The sequence below is a fragment of the Halichoeres trimaculatus genome, unplaced genomic scaffold (genome assembly GCF_033239565.1).
Source record: "Halichoeres trimaculatus isolate MK-OKI-2021-1 unplaced genomic scaffold, fHalTri1.1 fHalTri1_scaffold_13, whole genome shotgun sequence".
NCBI classification, from domain to species: domain Eukaryota; kingdom Metazoa; phylum Chordata; class Actinopteri; order Labriformes; family Labridae; genus Halichoeres; species Halichoeres trimaculatus.
The window spans coordinates 20,349,648-20,362,750 of NW_027437191.1; the positions used below are offsets into that span (position 1 = coordinate 20,349,648).

General features: G+C 37.2%; 1 protein-coding gene across 1 annotated transcript; it reads left to right on the forward strand.

Moving 5' to 3' along the window:
- Positions 1 to 1,623: 1,623 nt before the first annotated feature.
- Positions 1,624 to 3,875, forward strand: LOC141802330 (cysteine-rich secretory protein 2-like). Its single transcript, XM_074685871.1, has 6 exons — positions 1,624 to 1,677; positions 1,803 to 1,893; positions 2,529 to 2,674; positions 2,841 to 2,938; positions 3,055 to 3,137; positions 3,751 to 3,875. The coding sequence occupies exons 1-6, from the start codon at positions 1,633 to 1,635 to the stop codon at positions 3,873 to 3,875; spliced, it is 588 nt and encodes a 195-aa protein (XP_074541972.1). The 5' UTR covers positions 1,624 to 1,632.
- Positions 3,876 to 13,103: the final 9,228 nt, after the last annotated feature.

The following is a 13,103-nucleotide window of genomic DNA, read 5'->3' on the forward strand; positions in this document are numbered from 1 at the left end:
AACTTCTGCCCCGTTATAAAGAATCTTTCCTTAGAAGGTTACATGTATTACACATAAGTTACATGTATTACATTCAAGGGTCAGCTCATTACTTAAAAAAATACTTCAAAAGGAAGGGGCAAGCAGGAAAATGTTAAATATGTTAAGCTTCCTGTTCACTTCTGAAGTCCTAGTTTTAACAAAGAAAAACAGAATGGGCTGTGTTCATTTTTTTTTTATTTTAGAAATGCAGCTAGATGTTCACCAACAAATATATATTTTTTCTTCATTTCAAATCTCTAAAAGGTTTTCTTTTTGCTTCTGCTTGGACAGATTAATCTTTCACCAGTGATCCCAGTTTTTTAGAGATGGATCTAAGGTCCCATATTTAATAGAAAACTGAAATTGAGCCAACAAGTAAATTCCCTCTGAAAAGCTATAAATGTCTTTTTCAGAAGGAGAGTTGAAAAAAACACTCAATGGGAAGATTTCACAACAGGCTATTGCGCAGTTAAAGTTTAATTGGTTACGTGACTGAAATTAAGACAGTTAAATTTTAATATTATTTAATCAGTTGAGTAATATTAAATATTGCATTTGTGGGACCAATTACCGTAATTTCAATATATTTTATTTGTTTATTTTTTAAAACTTTATAATGTGTTACGTGAAACAACACCTTTGTTTTCACTTTCTGCAAATACATCCAGTTAAAAGCTAAATGAGTTGGGGTAATATGTACTTGAAAAGTAAAATGGATTAAACATTTGTTCCAATCCAGGTTAACAATCTGGGTAAAAAAAAAATTCAAATAATCAGAAATTTGAAGTAAATCTTTCACATTCTCAGGGAATCATAGGACAAATAGTTTCTAAACCTCGCACAATAAAGTGTAGCCTGTTGGAAGATATGGAAAGTATTAAAGCCTGTCCTGTCACCAAGCTCCAAATCTTATTAATGCTCCAAAGTGTTTGTGTGACATTTTAATTATCAAAATTTAATTAAACCAACATGTTGCCTTGGCAAATCTTCTCTCACATCCTTGCCAAAATAGAGTGTGTACTTTGTAAACACAGACCATATCACATCAAGGAAGTTTTTACTAGTGCCACGTTGACAAAATGCTTTCTTCAGTTTGGTTGTTAAAAGCAAGATGCCCTTCAGTTTGTGTGTTTATTTGTCACGTGATCCTTAAGTTCTGTATATATAGATCAAACCTGAGACTCAAGAAGACATTCCTGGATTGAACCATGTACACTTCAGGCTTTCTTTGTGCCCTGGTTCTCTTTGCTGTCCTTCGAGTGCCCGGCACCTTTGGATCCCCAGTAAGTGTACATTTCAAAAGTCTTGTTGCAGGATATTGTATAGTGTATATATTCCTTGTTTTATTCAGCTTTTGAACATGCATATGTGTGTTTAGTGTCTGTTATTCAGTAACAACCAATGTATTTTCTGTTTTCCCTAAAACCACTTCAAAAGGGGGGTGAGTGTCACATGATTGACATTATTCAAATGCTACAAGATATTTCATCAACATAATCTTCCAATCTTGTGCAAAATATGATTTTTGTTTCCTGTGACTTTGTTCTTTATTTAGTTCCTCTGCCGATCGATCCGGAGGATAAGGATATCATCATAGATCTTCATAACTCTATGAGGGCAAATGTTGATCCTCCTGCTTCCAACATGTTGTACATGGTAATAACACAGAAATGCTCAAGAATCTTTTTACACATTCCTGATAAGAAACATGAGCAGAGCCCTCATGAGTTTTCAGGTGTGTGATATGTGCTTGGTGCTTACCTGTCACCTACTCCCCATAGAACTGGTCCAACAGTGCTGAAAAGACTGCTCAAAACTGGGCCAACCAGTGCGATGTAGAACACAGCGAACATATGTTCAGAATAATTGATGGTAAGTTCATTCATCTACTTGTATGCCATTACAAAACAAGCAAAGATAAAGAACCACTGTGCTACTTGACAAGTTAAACAAGTATTTTATTCCTGTACGAGTGCAATATCCTTTGCAACAGCATCATGTGACATTAAACTCTAACTTTAGTTTTAGCACCCAAGTGTTATTTAGCAGTTTAGTGTGATGTATCTAGCATTATGTTGTTTGTAGTTAACTGAAACACAACCCAGTATTTTTTATCATTACTGCGGGAGGTAGAGTGTGAAATTGTGCAGTATTTAAAGCAAACAAAAACAGGGGTGAAAGGGCAGGGAGTGCGTTAAGTTCCATGATCATATGAATAGAAATAAAATAACCTAATAGGCAAAAAAGACAGGTGACCTCACATTTGAATGACAATATCATGTTTAACTTTTCAGGTGCAGACAGTTATCTTTTAACATCTTTACTAAGTTAAATAAATGCAGACTACAGTAAACAGACATTGTCAGGCTAAAAGCATATTTGTGACTAATTCGAACAGTAGCACTGCTCAAGGCTTTCCTATGGCTCACGTGACAGTGATTACTTGAACATTAAAATAAAAAGAGAAAAGATATGTCTTAAAATGTCCTTTTTGTCCTGTTTAACAGACAAAACCATCTGTGGAGAGAATCTCTTCATGTCCAGCCGCGAATTAACATGGACAGAGATTATCACGACCTGGTATAACGAGAGGAATGGCTGGGTGTATGGATTGGGACCAATTGGTCCAGCCATGGTTGGACACTACACACAGGTGATCTTGATTGATACATTCTGAAGATAATTTGTTGGTTCTTACTTGTGTGCAGATAAACCAACATTTGTTTCTAATATAGAAACACCTTAAAAAGATTAAGACATCATCGTGTATTAGAAATTGCTATGACCTTTTAATGATTTTGTAATTTTTTGGTTCCTAGCTTGTTAATTACAAGTCTCACAAACTTGGCTGTGCTGTGTCCTACTGTCCAAACGATCCCGACTACCGTTATTTCTACGTCTGCCACTACTGCCCACAGTGAGCTCAAAACCTGTTTTTCTCTTTGTAAAATAGATGATTTCATCAGATGTCCAGGCTATTGTGGTCCTTATGCTATATATGATAGGAATGTAATGATTTGGCTTCCATTACAGAGGAAACCACGATCTTGGAAAACCCTACAACACTGGAAGTAATTGTGCAGAATGCCCAAATGACTGCAAGAACAAACTTTGTCGTGAGTTATAATGAGCTGCAATAATAAGTACATACATAAATAATGAATTAAAAAGGAAATGAGTTCTTCTTTTGTTTAAGGATTGTTTAAGTCCTTTATAATGCCAATTGTTACTTTGAGTTTCAGCTTGGATGGAGGAATTTGCTCTTTTTCTATGTTTTCAAAGAAGAAAGGACTCTTGGTTGTTCAAAAGTAGCATGCAACATTCCAACACTGAAAAAGTTACCCTGACAATAATCTGCAAATAAAATACAAAAAAATCAAAACCTGCAAGCCCACAGCCTAAAAATGCAGTATTAGCTATTAAGCGCTAGTTTGTATGAATTATATGCAGTGAAGTTATTTTGGACATTTTTGTGATTGGCAATGTTCCTGAATGCAGTTATTTTTTGTTGTTTAAATAAGAATTAGCAAGATGATGAATTATTAAATTCTGTAGCTTTGTTGATAAATTCATAAACATATTTTTCTCTATCAGAGTGCTGAAAAAGTATGCAAGATTCTCATATTTCAGAAATCAGGCAGATCAATTCTGCTGCTAGAACAGCATTGAAGGACCTTAAAATGTCTTTGTTGTACATTGTATTAATTTCCTTCTTTTTCTGTCTTTCAGTCACAGCGTGTCCCCATGATGACGGCTATTATAACTGTCCTTACTTTAAAAATTGGTGTTTTTATCCACCTCTGGCCGAAGCTTGCCCAGCCACCTGCAAGTGCGCCGGCAACCAGATCAAATAAATTCAGAATGTGTACATGAGCTTTGACTCATCTTCTCAGTTTCAATAAATATAAGCATCACAAAATGATGGTGTCACAGTGATTCTTTACTTACAAACTATTTGACAGATTGGCCAACAACACCGTCTTACCAGTGAGGTTTTTTTTTTTTTTGGAGGGCTTCTTAGTGGATCAAGGCTGGTTTCTTGGGAACCTGAAAATGTATTTCCTTAAAACACATTGTTTTATTAGAAGAAGCTAGAAGCTTAAGTTCTGGTATCAGACGAACATTAATTACGTTTAATAAAGTATAAACTTTATATAAACTTTTATTTTTAATTTTTGGGGAATGAATTGTACTTTTTGGGGTTACTTGAAGCAGTAGTTTTAACTTAATATAGTGAATATGCTAAAGAAAATCAGTAAAGCATTTCAAATTTAAATGATCAGTTCATTGTTGCTTGGGGGACAAAACAGAAGGCTTCTCATCTGAAAACGTCATCATCAGAATCAGCCTTTAATGAGTGGCAGTGGGTTTTTTGTATTCATGTCAGGCCGCAACATTTATCTATTTCTTGCAAGTGAATGCAGAGATTATGCTAAGATTCTTTTCAAAACCAACTTTTGAGGCTGAGAAAGTGTGCCCCTCTTCAGGAGACAACCTCATGTTGTCTGGCAGCTTAGCAGGCTACAGGTTCAAATAGCTGTGTTTGTATGAATTGGGAGTCCCTTTAGTCTTCCCTTTAACATTAAATTGCCACAGGGTTACACGTAATACCATTGTGTTGGGATTTTATACCCTCTGTGTAATAACAAACTTATTTTATCCAAAAAAATAAATACTTGGGCTAAATATCGGTCATCTTGTCAGCTGTCCAAGAGGGCCTGGCTTTTCAAATCCAACAAGTGGAAGTCAAAAAAAAGCATTAGCCTCTCATTACAGCTCCATCACTGTAAGCCCCACAAGGTTAACTGAGGAGACTCATGAGAGAACCACCTGACAGAGTAGACAAGGGAGTTAGAAATAGAGCTTTCCTTAGTAGAAGGGCGATAAGGAGACAAGTCTTTCCTTCGCCTATGGGACCAGCGATAGCACAGCTTCTCTGGTTTGGAGTGGCTCGATAACACTTGCTGTGCCATCCTGTAGGGCTTATCAGCTCCACCAGCAAGCCTCAACAGTTGGTCCCAGGGCCAGAAAATGTTTATGACTTATGGCGTCAGTTGGTCTTCTGGAGTGTTGATTGTGTAACAAGCAAAAAAAAGAGACATCTGCATTTGCAGCATTTTCTAATTTGTTGATTTAGATGCCGTTCACCAAATTTCTGAAGCTGCAACAAGCCTGCGCAGTAAACTCACCACATCTCAAGCTGAGACTAAATTAAAGTTAGAAAATTCCTGTTAGGACTTACCAATGGTTCATCAGACAGCTTTCTATAAACCGCGTGACAAAAATGGGGATAAAAAGCAGAAAATAAATTTCCCATGCAATTTTTAATTAATGTTGTGATTAAACAAATGAAGACAAAGAGGAAAAAGAGCAGTTTGTGAAAACACAAAAAGTCAATTTCAACAAGTAGGAAGACACTGAAAAAACGATTACATCAGTCTATCCAGACTGAAGACAGCTTACATTAGTATGCGTTATCTCAGCACATCAAAATCCCTTTGGGGTAGAAACAGGATGTGGAAACCAAAATAAAACTTACTCCATCTGAAACTGACCAAAGACACAGAAACGGCAGTTAACTTATTATATTAGACTGCTCTCAAAACTAGTGAAAAGACAAACTCAATGGAACTGTATCAACAAGTTTGTAAACAATGAAGTTTGTTTTAAACTACATGAGATAATTTATGTGAGGGTTGACTCTGGCTTTATAAAGTAATGTGCAAACCAATATTTAATAAGGTGTAAACACATCTGGTTTAGACAAGCATTGTTTAAAAAAAATGTGTGTATGTATATATATATATATATATATATGTGTGTGTGTGTGTGTGTGTGTGTGTGTGTGTGTGTGTGTGTGTGTGTGTGTGTGTGTGTGTGTTTGTGTGTGTGTATGTGTGTGTAATCCACACTTTAAAATGAAATTATCAGCACCAATATCACTGGTAACAGGTTATTTTAAATTGCTACTAATTAGCTCCCTGTTCGGGTCGTCCATGACAGGATTGATTTACGGCACGTCTAGGTCTCTATGACAACACCACTACGGCAGATTGAGTTGTTGAGTAGTGAGAAGAGATAAAAAAAACAGAGACCTGTGTTTTTCTCTGCTAAAAACCATTTCTGTGATTAATTTTGTAGTGATGGTGGACACAGGAGCCTGACTATTGGACAGAAAAAAAACAGAAGCGGGTGTTGGAGGGCTGTGTTGGGCCGAAATAACTTAACCTACGCAAAAGAGTCATTTAAGTTGTTGCAATGCTCTCTGTGTCTCATTGCACTGACTCTGATGAGATTGAGCTTCATGGAAACAGATGCCTCACAATGACCTGTTGGAGTAGTGTGACTGCTGATCTCTTCAGTGGGGGAATGGCACTGCACCTGCTCAAAATTATGAATTCTTTTAAAGAAAGGTTAAAGGTTTTTCAAAAAACACAATTATTACTTTCCCTAGTAACTAAGTTATTCAATTTATGAAGAAATAATTCTGTTTTATGTGCCCTTTACTTCCTCAAAAGCCTGCTAGTGAAACTGTGGTTATGGTTCCATGATCAAGCCTGATTTCCGTGAGTTCGTTTAGTTCACCAAAATACCTTGTCAAAAGAAACAGCTATGTTCCATGTCAACCATTAGCAGATGGATGTTGTTCTCATCCAAGTTGCTGCCCATTGGATAGCTTTCCTCACTAGATGGCCCTCCAGCAAATGTACATTAAACAAATATTTAGAAAGGGGTCCCAAGTAAGCAGAGGAGGAAATGGTTTAAGTGGATGTAGGCGTATCTTGGACACAATGCAACACTCATTTGCACTCAACAACATCAGTGGAAGAACTCAATTCAAGGGTGAGAATGACATAGAAATGAAAGAAGTTGTTTCAGTATTTAAAGATAAGTACATTTGAATGTCAGCCAAATATTTCAGTAGAGTTAACTTAAGGACACCATATTAGACTTTTACAGTGTATGGTCCACTGACATTTGCAGAAAACATCTTTGTATATAGTTGGGTTGTTTCCCCGTTGCTCCCCTTTTAAATACTTTGTCGTTTTCTCTCTTTCTTATGATTGTACAAGCACATGGCATGGATCTCTACATCTCTAAAACTACTGTGATAACATGTTAAGGCTTCATTGGTTATTTTTGATGCCTAAGTTTTGGTGATTATTAGTGTACAATTTGTAATCAAAGAGGATGTCCATCAGGTTGTGACTGATCTCATTGGCTCTCTATTTATAAGTCTAATTTGGTATTTTTCCAACATTAAAATATCTTTATATAAGTGACTGTACCTTATTTAGACAAAAAGCTTTAAACCAGTCTAAAATAAAAAAAATTAAAATAAACCAAACTCTAAAACAACGGTAGAATTCTACAAAGCCCCATTTCCACCAAGCAGTTTTCATGTTTTCATGATTGTTCTGGGCTCTAATTTCGTAGACCAGGCCCAAGCGCAGGCACAAGCGCAGGCGCACCTGCCCTGCGCCGGCCTTCGCCGCACGGACAGGGCGTGACCGGCGCACTTTGCTAGTTTCCTGCAGTGCCAACAGAGGCGCAGTCAAGGCGCAAAGGAGCGCAGAGGTGCGCGTCCATGCCTCCCTTCGCGCAAATGGCAGAGAGGGAAGAGAAAAGCCGTGAGTTGGTTTAATACAGCCGAGCGCTGTTTTCACCAATCAAATGAGCGCCTCTCCTCGCCTTTAAATGCCCAGTACCGTGGAAACAGTGTCTGGAAAGATTGATAGCAGAGACAGTCAGAGCCGTTGTCACTGCAGCAGGAGAATGGACAGCGGGGCACATCGGAGGACACGAAGCGCGTCACATTGTGGGCCAGCTCCCAGGACAGATTTAATCTGTTCCTTTGTCATTAATAGGAGTACAAAATGAAGAGACGGTTACACAGCTGGCTTATCTATTCAGAATACTTTTGATCCACCTGCACTCCTGGTTTGTCATCCCCAAATAGCAGAGCCTTTGGTGATATACTGTATACTCTTCCAGTGTCTCTGCCTCATCCTCCTCACAATAATGTACTCCATCTTTTTAGATCACGTTAAAAATAAAGACAAAAACAGAGAAATATGGGAAATCACGGGTAAATCCTGAGTGACATACATTTATTTTGTCCCTATTTTCTTCGTGTTTTCTCTCCCTCTTTTCTTTGAATTAAATAAAATGAGAGAAGCCAGATATATACTCAGTATCAGATGTTAAGGCTGTTTGTTTAATTGTAAGATGTGCATCAAACTTCCAGCTGCCGTCAGGTTAACTTTCCATTATGACAAACAGCTTTAATCTGACATCAGATGTGATGGGACAGTTAATATAGATATAAATGGAAATGCTGGTTCAGACGGTTACATTGAATAGTGATTGCTGTGATTGTTTATGGCATTAAAATGTGCCTGACAGTCTGGAAACCTGCCTCTGAGGCTTTGTTGACATGTGAACACATGTGCGCCTGACGAGCTTTCAGCGCACTTTTTTGGCACGAAATCGTCACTGCGCCAACATGAACCCGCTGACACCTCCCCCTGGTGCGCCGTCAACTCCCCCTGGCGCGCAGTCACACCCATCTCTGTGCAGAAGGTCTACCAAATTGTCAAATTGGCAGTGCATGGCGGTGCGCAGCACGAAATTAACATTGCACAGTGTGCGCCAGGCTTGCGCCCCCTGCGCTGTGCCACGAAATTAGAGCACTCTGTGTTTACTGTGTTGCGTTTTTCTTCTTTGTTGGATTTATTAGCAGGACAGCACAGCAACACTGTGTCTCACTGCTATGGCGTCACTCTATTGCGTAACTGACATGGCTATCAGAATCCGGCTTACACCCTGCCTACCAAGAGGGGGCACAGTTGGCTGTGGTGGAAACAGGGCCTAAGTGATTCATTGGAAATAGAGCTGCTTTACCTACGAGCAAACCTGTAAGTGTGAATATGAGTAAGGAAGGTTGGAGAGCTGACACAAAGACAGCTGAACTTAAAATCTCCAAACACAATCATTTTTCAAACCACCCACAGTTCAAAGAGACAACAGACACATAATCTCATCTTGTTTTGGGTGCATACTAACATACCGTGGCCAGTAGGTGTCAGATGATTTGCAGAAGCCACAACACAATGAAAGAACAGCCTCAACGGATAGTAAAAGAAGTCGACCCTGGCGGTTTTCTAACAGATGGTTATCCCAACGGACACAGAAAAGAAAGGGGGTTGACAAGTTGTGAAAGTAAGTAAAAAAAAAAAATAAATAAACTTAAGCTATGACAAATACAGCTTCGTTGGGGTTTCAACTTGTGATACAGTTCAAGGTACTTATATTTCTACGAAATTTACCAGTAATGTGTCATCATATTTGGCTTTGAGAATCAGTCATGGCATAAAGTTAGCATTGTAGCTATATTTATCATAGCTGATGTTTGAAAAGACAATAGTGTTTAACTTACTTTTACAACTTTTCCGCCCGCCGGGATAACCATCCATTAGAAAACTATGGTGGCTAACCTCTTTTAACTTTTGTTGTGTTGTGGCGTTATCTTTTGTGTTGTTCCATTTGCACTCCTGTTGTAGCTTTAGCAATTTGTCTGAGAACTAACAGCTACCGTACAAACGGCCCAGAATTAAAGGGAAAAAAAATTTACGAGTCTCATTTTCTCCACAGATTTTCCAGCACAAATATGAAATGAAAAAAACACCTAAAACTTTTCAACCCCTTTTTCAGAATGTGACAAAAATGGCACAAAAAGCTCTTTGTTGTGAAAAAAAAGAGACTATGAAAAATACCAAAGCAAACATAGTCATAGTTGAGTTGAAGCAAATCAATGAATGTTTGTGTTTAAACTTCCATAACAGATGTGATGAAGCCAAAAACTTCAAAAACATTTGATGCATAGACCTGTACTACACTGTGCATCAAAATCTTTTTTCAACTTTCAGACTTTACAATCGATCCTGATTTTACCAAAGCTAATGACACTGCATTGTAGAATAGCAGCTTATACTGAGCTAAATCAAAAGTATTTGCAAGAACTCTTACTCAAAGTATTTGCTTTTCTACATTAATGCTATTTGACTATAAATAACACTGTGTATAGTACAGTGGCATTAATAGGATTTTATGTCACGGTGTGTCATGTGATTGAAAATGGCTTAAACATTTTTTTTGTACAAGAATTTTAAGTGAAACAATTCACACCTATATGGAGTGTTTCAGTCAACAAGTTCCTCCAACATCAAAGCAACCATGTCTTTTTTCATTTTTTAACCAAATATTTTGCGTTTTCATAGCTTTATAGTGGACTTCTTATTTCAAAGCTTGGCCCCTCTGCCTGAAGGAAAGTTACCTGTCCACTTTCATCTTAAAAAATTGCTAAAATGTCATTTTGTTTTAAAATTTTCTTGTTTTGAAAATGCTTTCTGGGAAAACCTACAAACCCTGTAAATGTGCTTTTGTAAAACTATGCAAGGGAGCTGAATGCCTTGACAAACCTTGCTTGAGACTGCATCGTTTTCTCCCTGTACTTTAGCTCTGGCTATTTTTCCACACTTTGCCTGAATAATAAATAAGTCCTGCGAGTCTTTGGATCTGCTTATCACTACTGCCACAGTAATCTGACACAGACATTCGCTGGGCCTCACATTTACACCGCAGATGGGGGAGTACATTCCTTTTTCATGTCCTGGTAAATCTGTTAGCCATTATCCCATGTCGGACAGATGCAAGAACCAAATCCATGAGCTTCACTCAGGAATGACTTGGTCATGAAGGGGTCAATCACTCAGAGGCCATTATTTCAGCAGCAGACCATGCATTCTTTGAGAGGTGAAAGAAGACAGTATGAAAGGTCAAGTTCGCTGTAAGAGAATTATGGACCAGATATTGTAACACCAACCTATCCATAAGTTTTTTTTTACTGAAAATGTAAAATCTTTAAGTTCTCAGTTAGAAGATTCTGGTAATTCTAATTTCCAGTTACAGTTGTCCCCACATAAAATTTCACCTTTACAACTTTTGAACAATGAAAAGCGAGGCAGGGCAATTAATATTTCGGTCATGTGGGTTTTGGTCATATGTCATTTCTGTTTTATCTTAACTTGATTCTGCCAATAGTAGAGATGGGGATTTCCAGTCTTTTTTACCCAAATAAGTGGTTCACATGAATTATGGATATCTTGAAACCATGTTTTAAGCATGGGGCTTGTTGACTGCAAAGGGAGAAAGGTTTTAGGACATGTTGAGGCTAAAATATAAAAGTGATAATCTATGTGTAGAGGTGAAAATCCACATTTAGTCTTTAGACAGCAGTGAGACACAATGATTGTTGGTGTTTATATTTCTAGTGGCAATCTCTGGTCTAGAAATATAAGACAATGCAGAAAATCTGCAGTTTGTTGAGTGTCCACTTGAGGCTGGCATAAACACCAAGCCAAAAAAGCCATTTCCACAGCTGAAATCAACATATATACAGCCTGGTACAAAAATGAGTTCAGTTTGACAAGCTAATTTCTCTATCTGCACACACTGTAAAGGGGGGAAATTGTTTTTTTCTAACGCAGTAGTTTAGAAGATATTGAGATTGCAAGTTAACCCAATCAGAGGCACAGGTCAATATGGCTGCGGTCAACAATATACTACAAAACTTTGTATCAGAAACAGGTAACGTCACAGAAACTATGTCCATTGATTATACAGTCTATGGTTTGATTAAAGAGTCTGATACCTTAGCTGACAAGATTTAGAACTCTGAAACTCTATCCACATCAAAAAAAATCTTTGCTTTTAACTGTACATTTGTATACCATGTACATGTACAGCATACTTTTTAACAGGGATAGGAAAATGTGCTTTTGTCCCAATTCAATTCTTTTATGACTTTGTGGAATGCCGATTCATTTTGAGTTGGGATTCTTTAATATTTCCAATTATTGCATTTTTTTTGGTTTACTTTTTAACACCAGATCAAGAAAAAAGTGAAATGATGATCACGATGTCTTCAGACTATATCAGGAGCCATATTTTCCCAAAAAATGCACATCCTTTTTGAGTCAGTTTTTAAGACTTATTCAAGGTATCTGACATCTCAACTATTTTCAACCCAGCTTATAAAGACTAAAACGAAGGACTTAAATTTGAAAAAAATAAAATACAATTCTGAACAAAAAATCACGATTTAAAATCGTTACACAAGTGTAAAAAAGTATTTGGTATGCTAACTACCAGGGGCGTATTTAGTCGTTTGGGGGCCCAAGGCAAACCCAGTCGATGGGGCCCTCCATGTCCTTGTAACTCATCTTCCTCAGAGCGAGACTGGCCTTCCCTGGGTCCACTGTCTCTTTACGAAAATCAAGGCATGAGACAGTGCTAATCTTGTACATGGTAACTTAACACAACCAAATGCACTTCCACAAGTTCTGTGCTTGAGTTTGATTTTGAAAAAAGTGAATACATAATTTAGCCCACTTTGTCCTGGATTTGAAATCTTTTATGGTCAATGGACAGCTTATTTGTCCCACAGTGGGGAATTTACAGAGTAACAGTAACAAACAAGAACATATGAAGTGAAAAACATTAAAATAGGTAAATATTGAAAAAAAATAATTTAGTAAAGAAAAAATATGTAAATATCAAGCACAACATAAAACTGGAAAAAAATCTACTGAAAGAGGTGATATTTACAGTAACCATACTTTTTGGTACTATTATTTTAAAGTTAATGTATTTTTATTTGACCCCCTGTCCAATGAGTTATGTATCCAAAAAAGAGATTTTGTAAAATAATGTTTATCATCAACTCAAAAAGTTTGATTTTGAGAAAATTATCCTATTTCCATCTCAGAGCAACATTGTTGTTATTTCAGACTTGGTTGAAAATAAGAAAAAAATGGGAAAAAAGTGTTTTTTACCACTTTCTTCTTTAATCAAATTTTAAGATGTGTTGTTGTAACATGGAATAGCCAATTGAATAAGAAGGGAGGGGGAGTACCCAAAACCATCATTAAAGATTAAGCCTTTTGATATTTTTTTGAAGCATGTGAAGTAAGATTTAGAATAAAAAACTGCTTTCAATTGAAGAGAACTTCATAAATCAG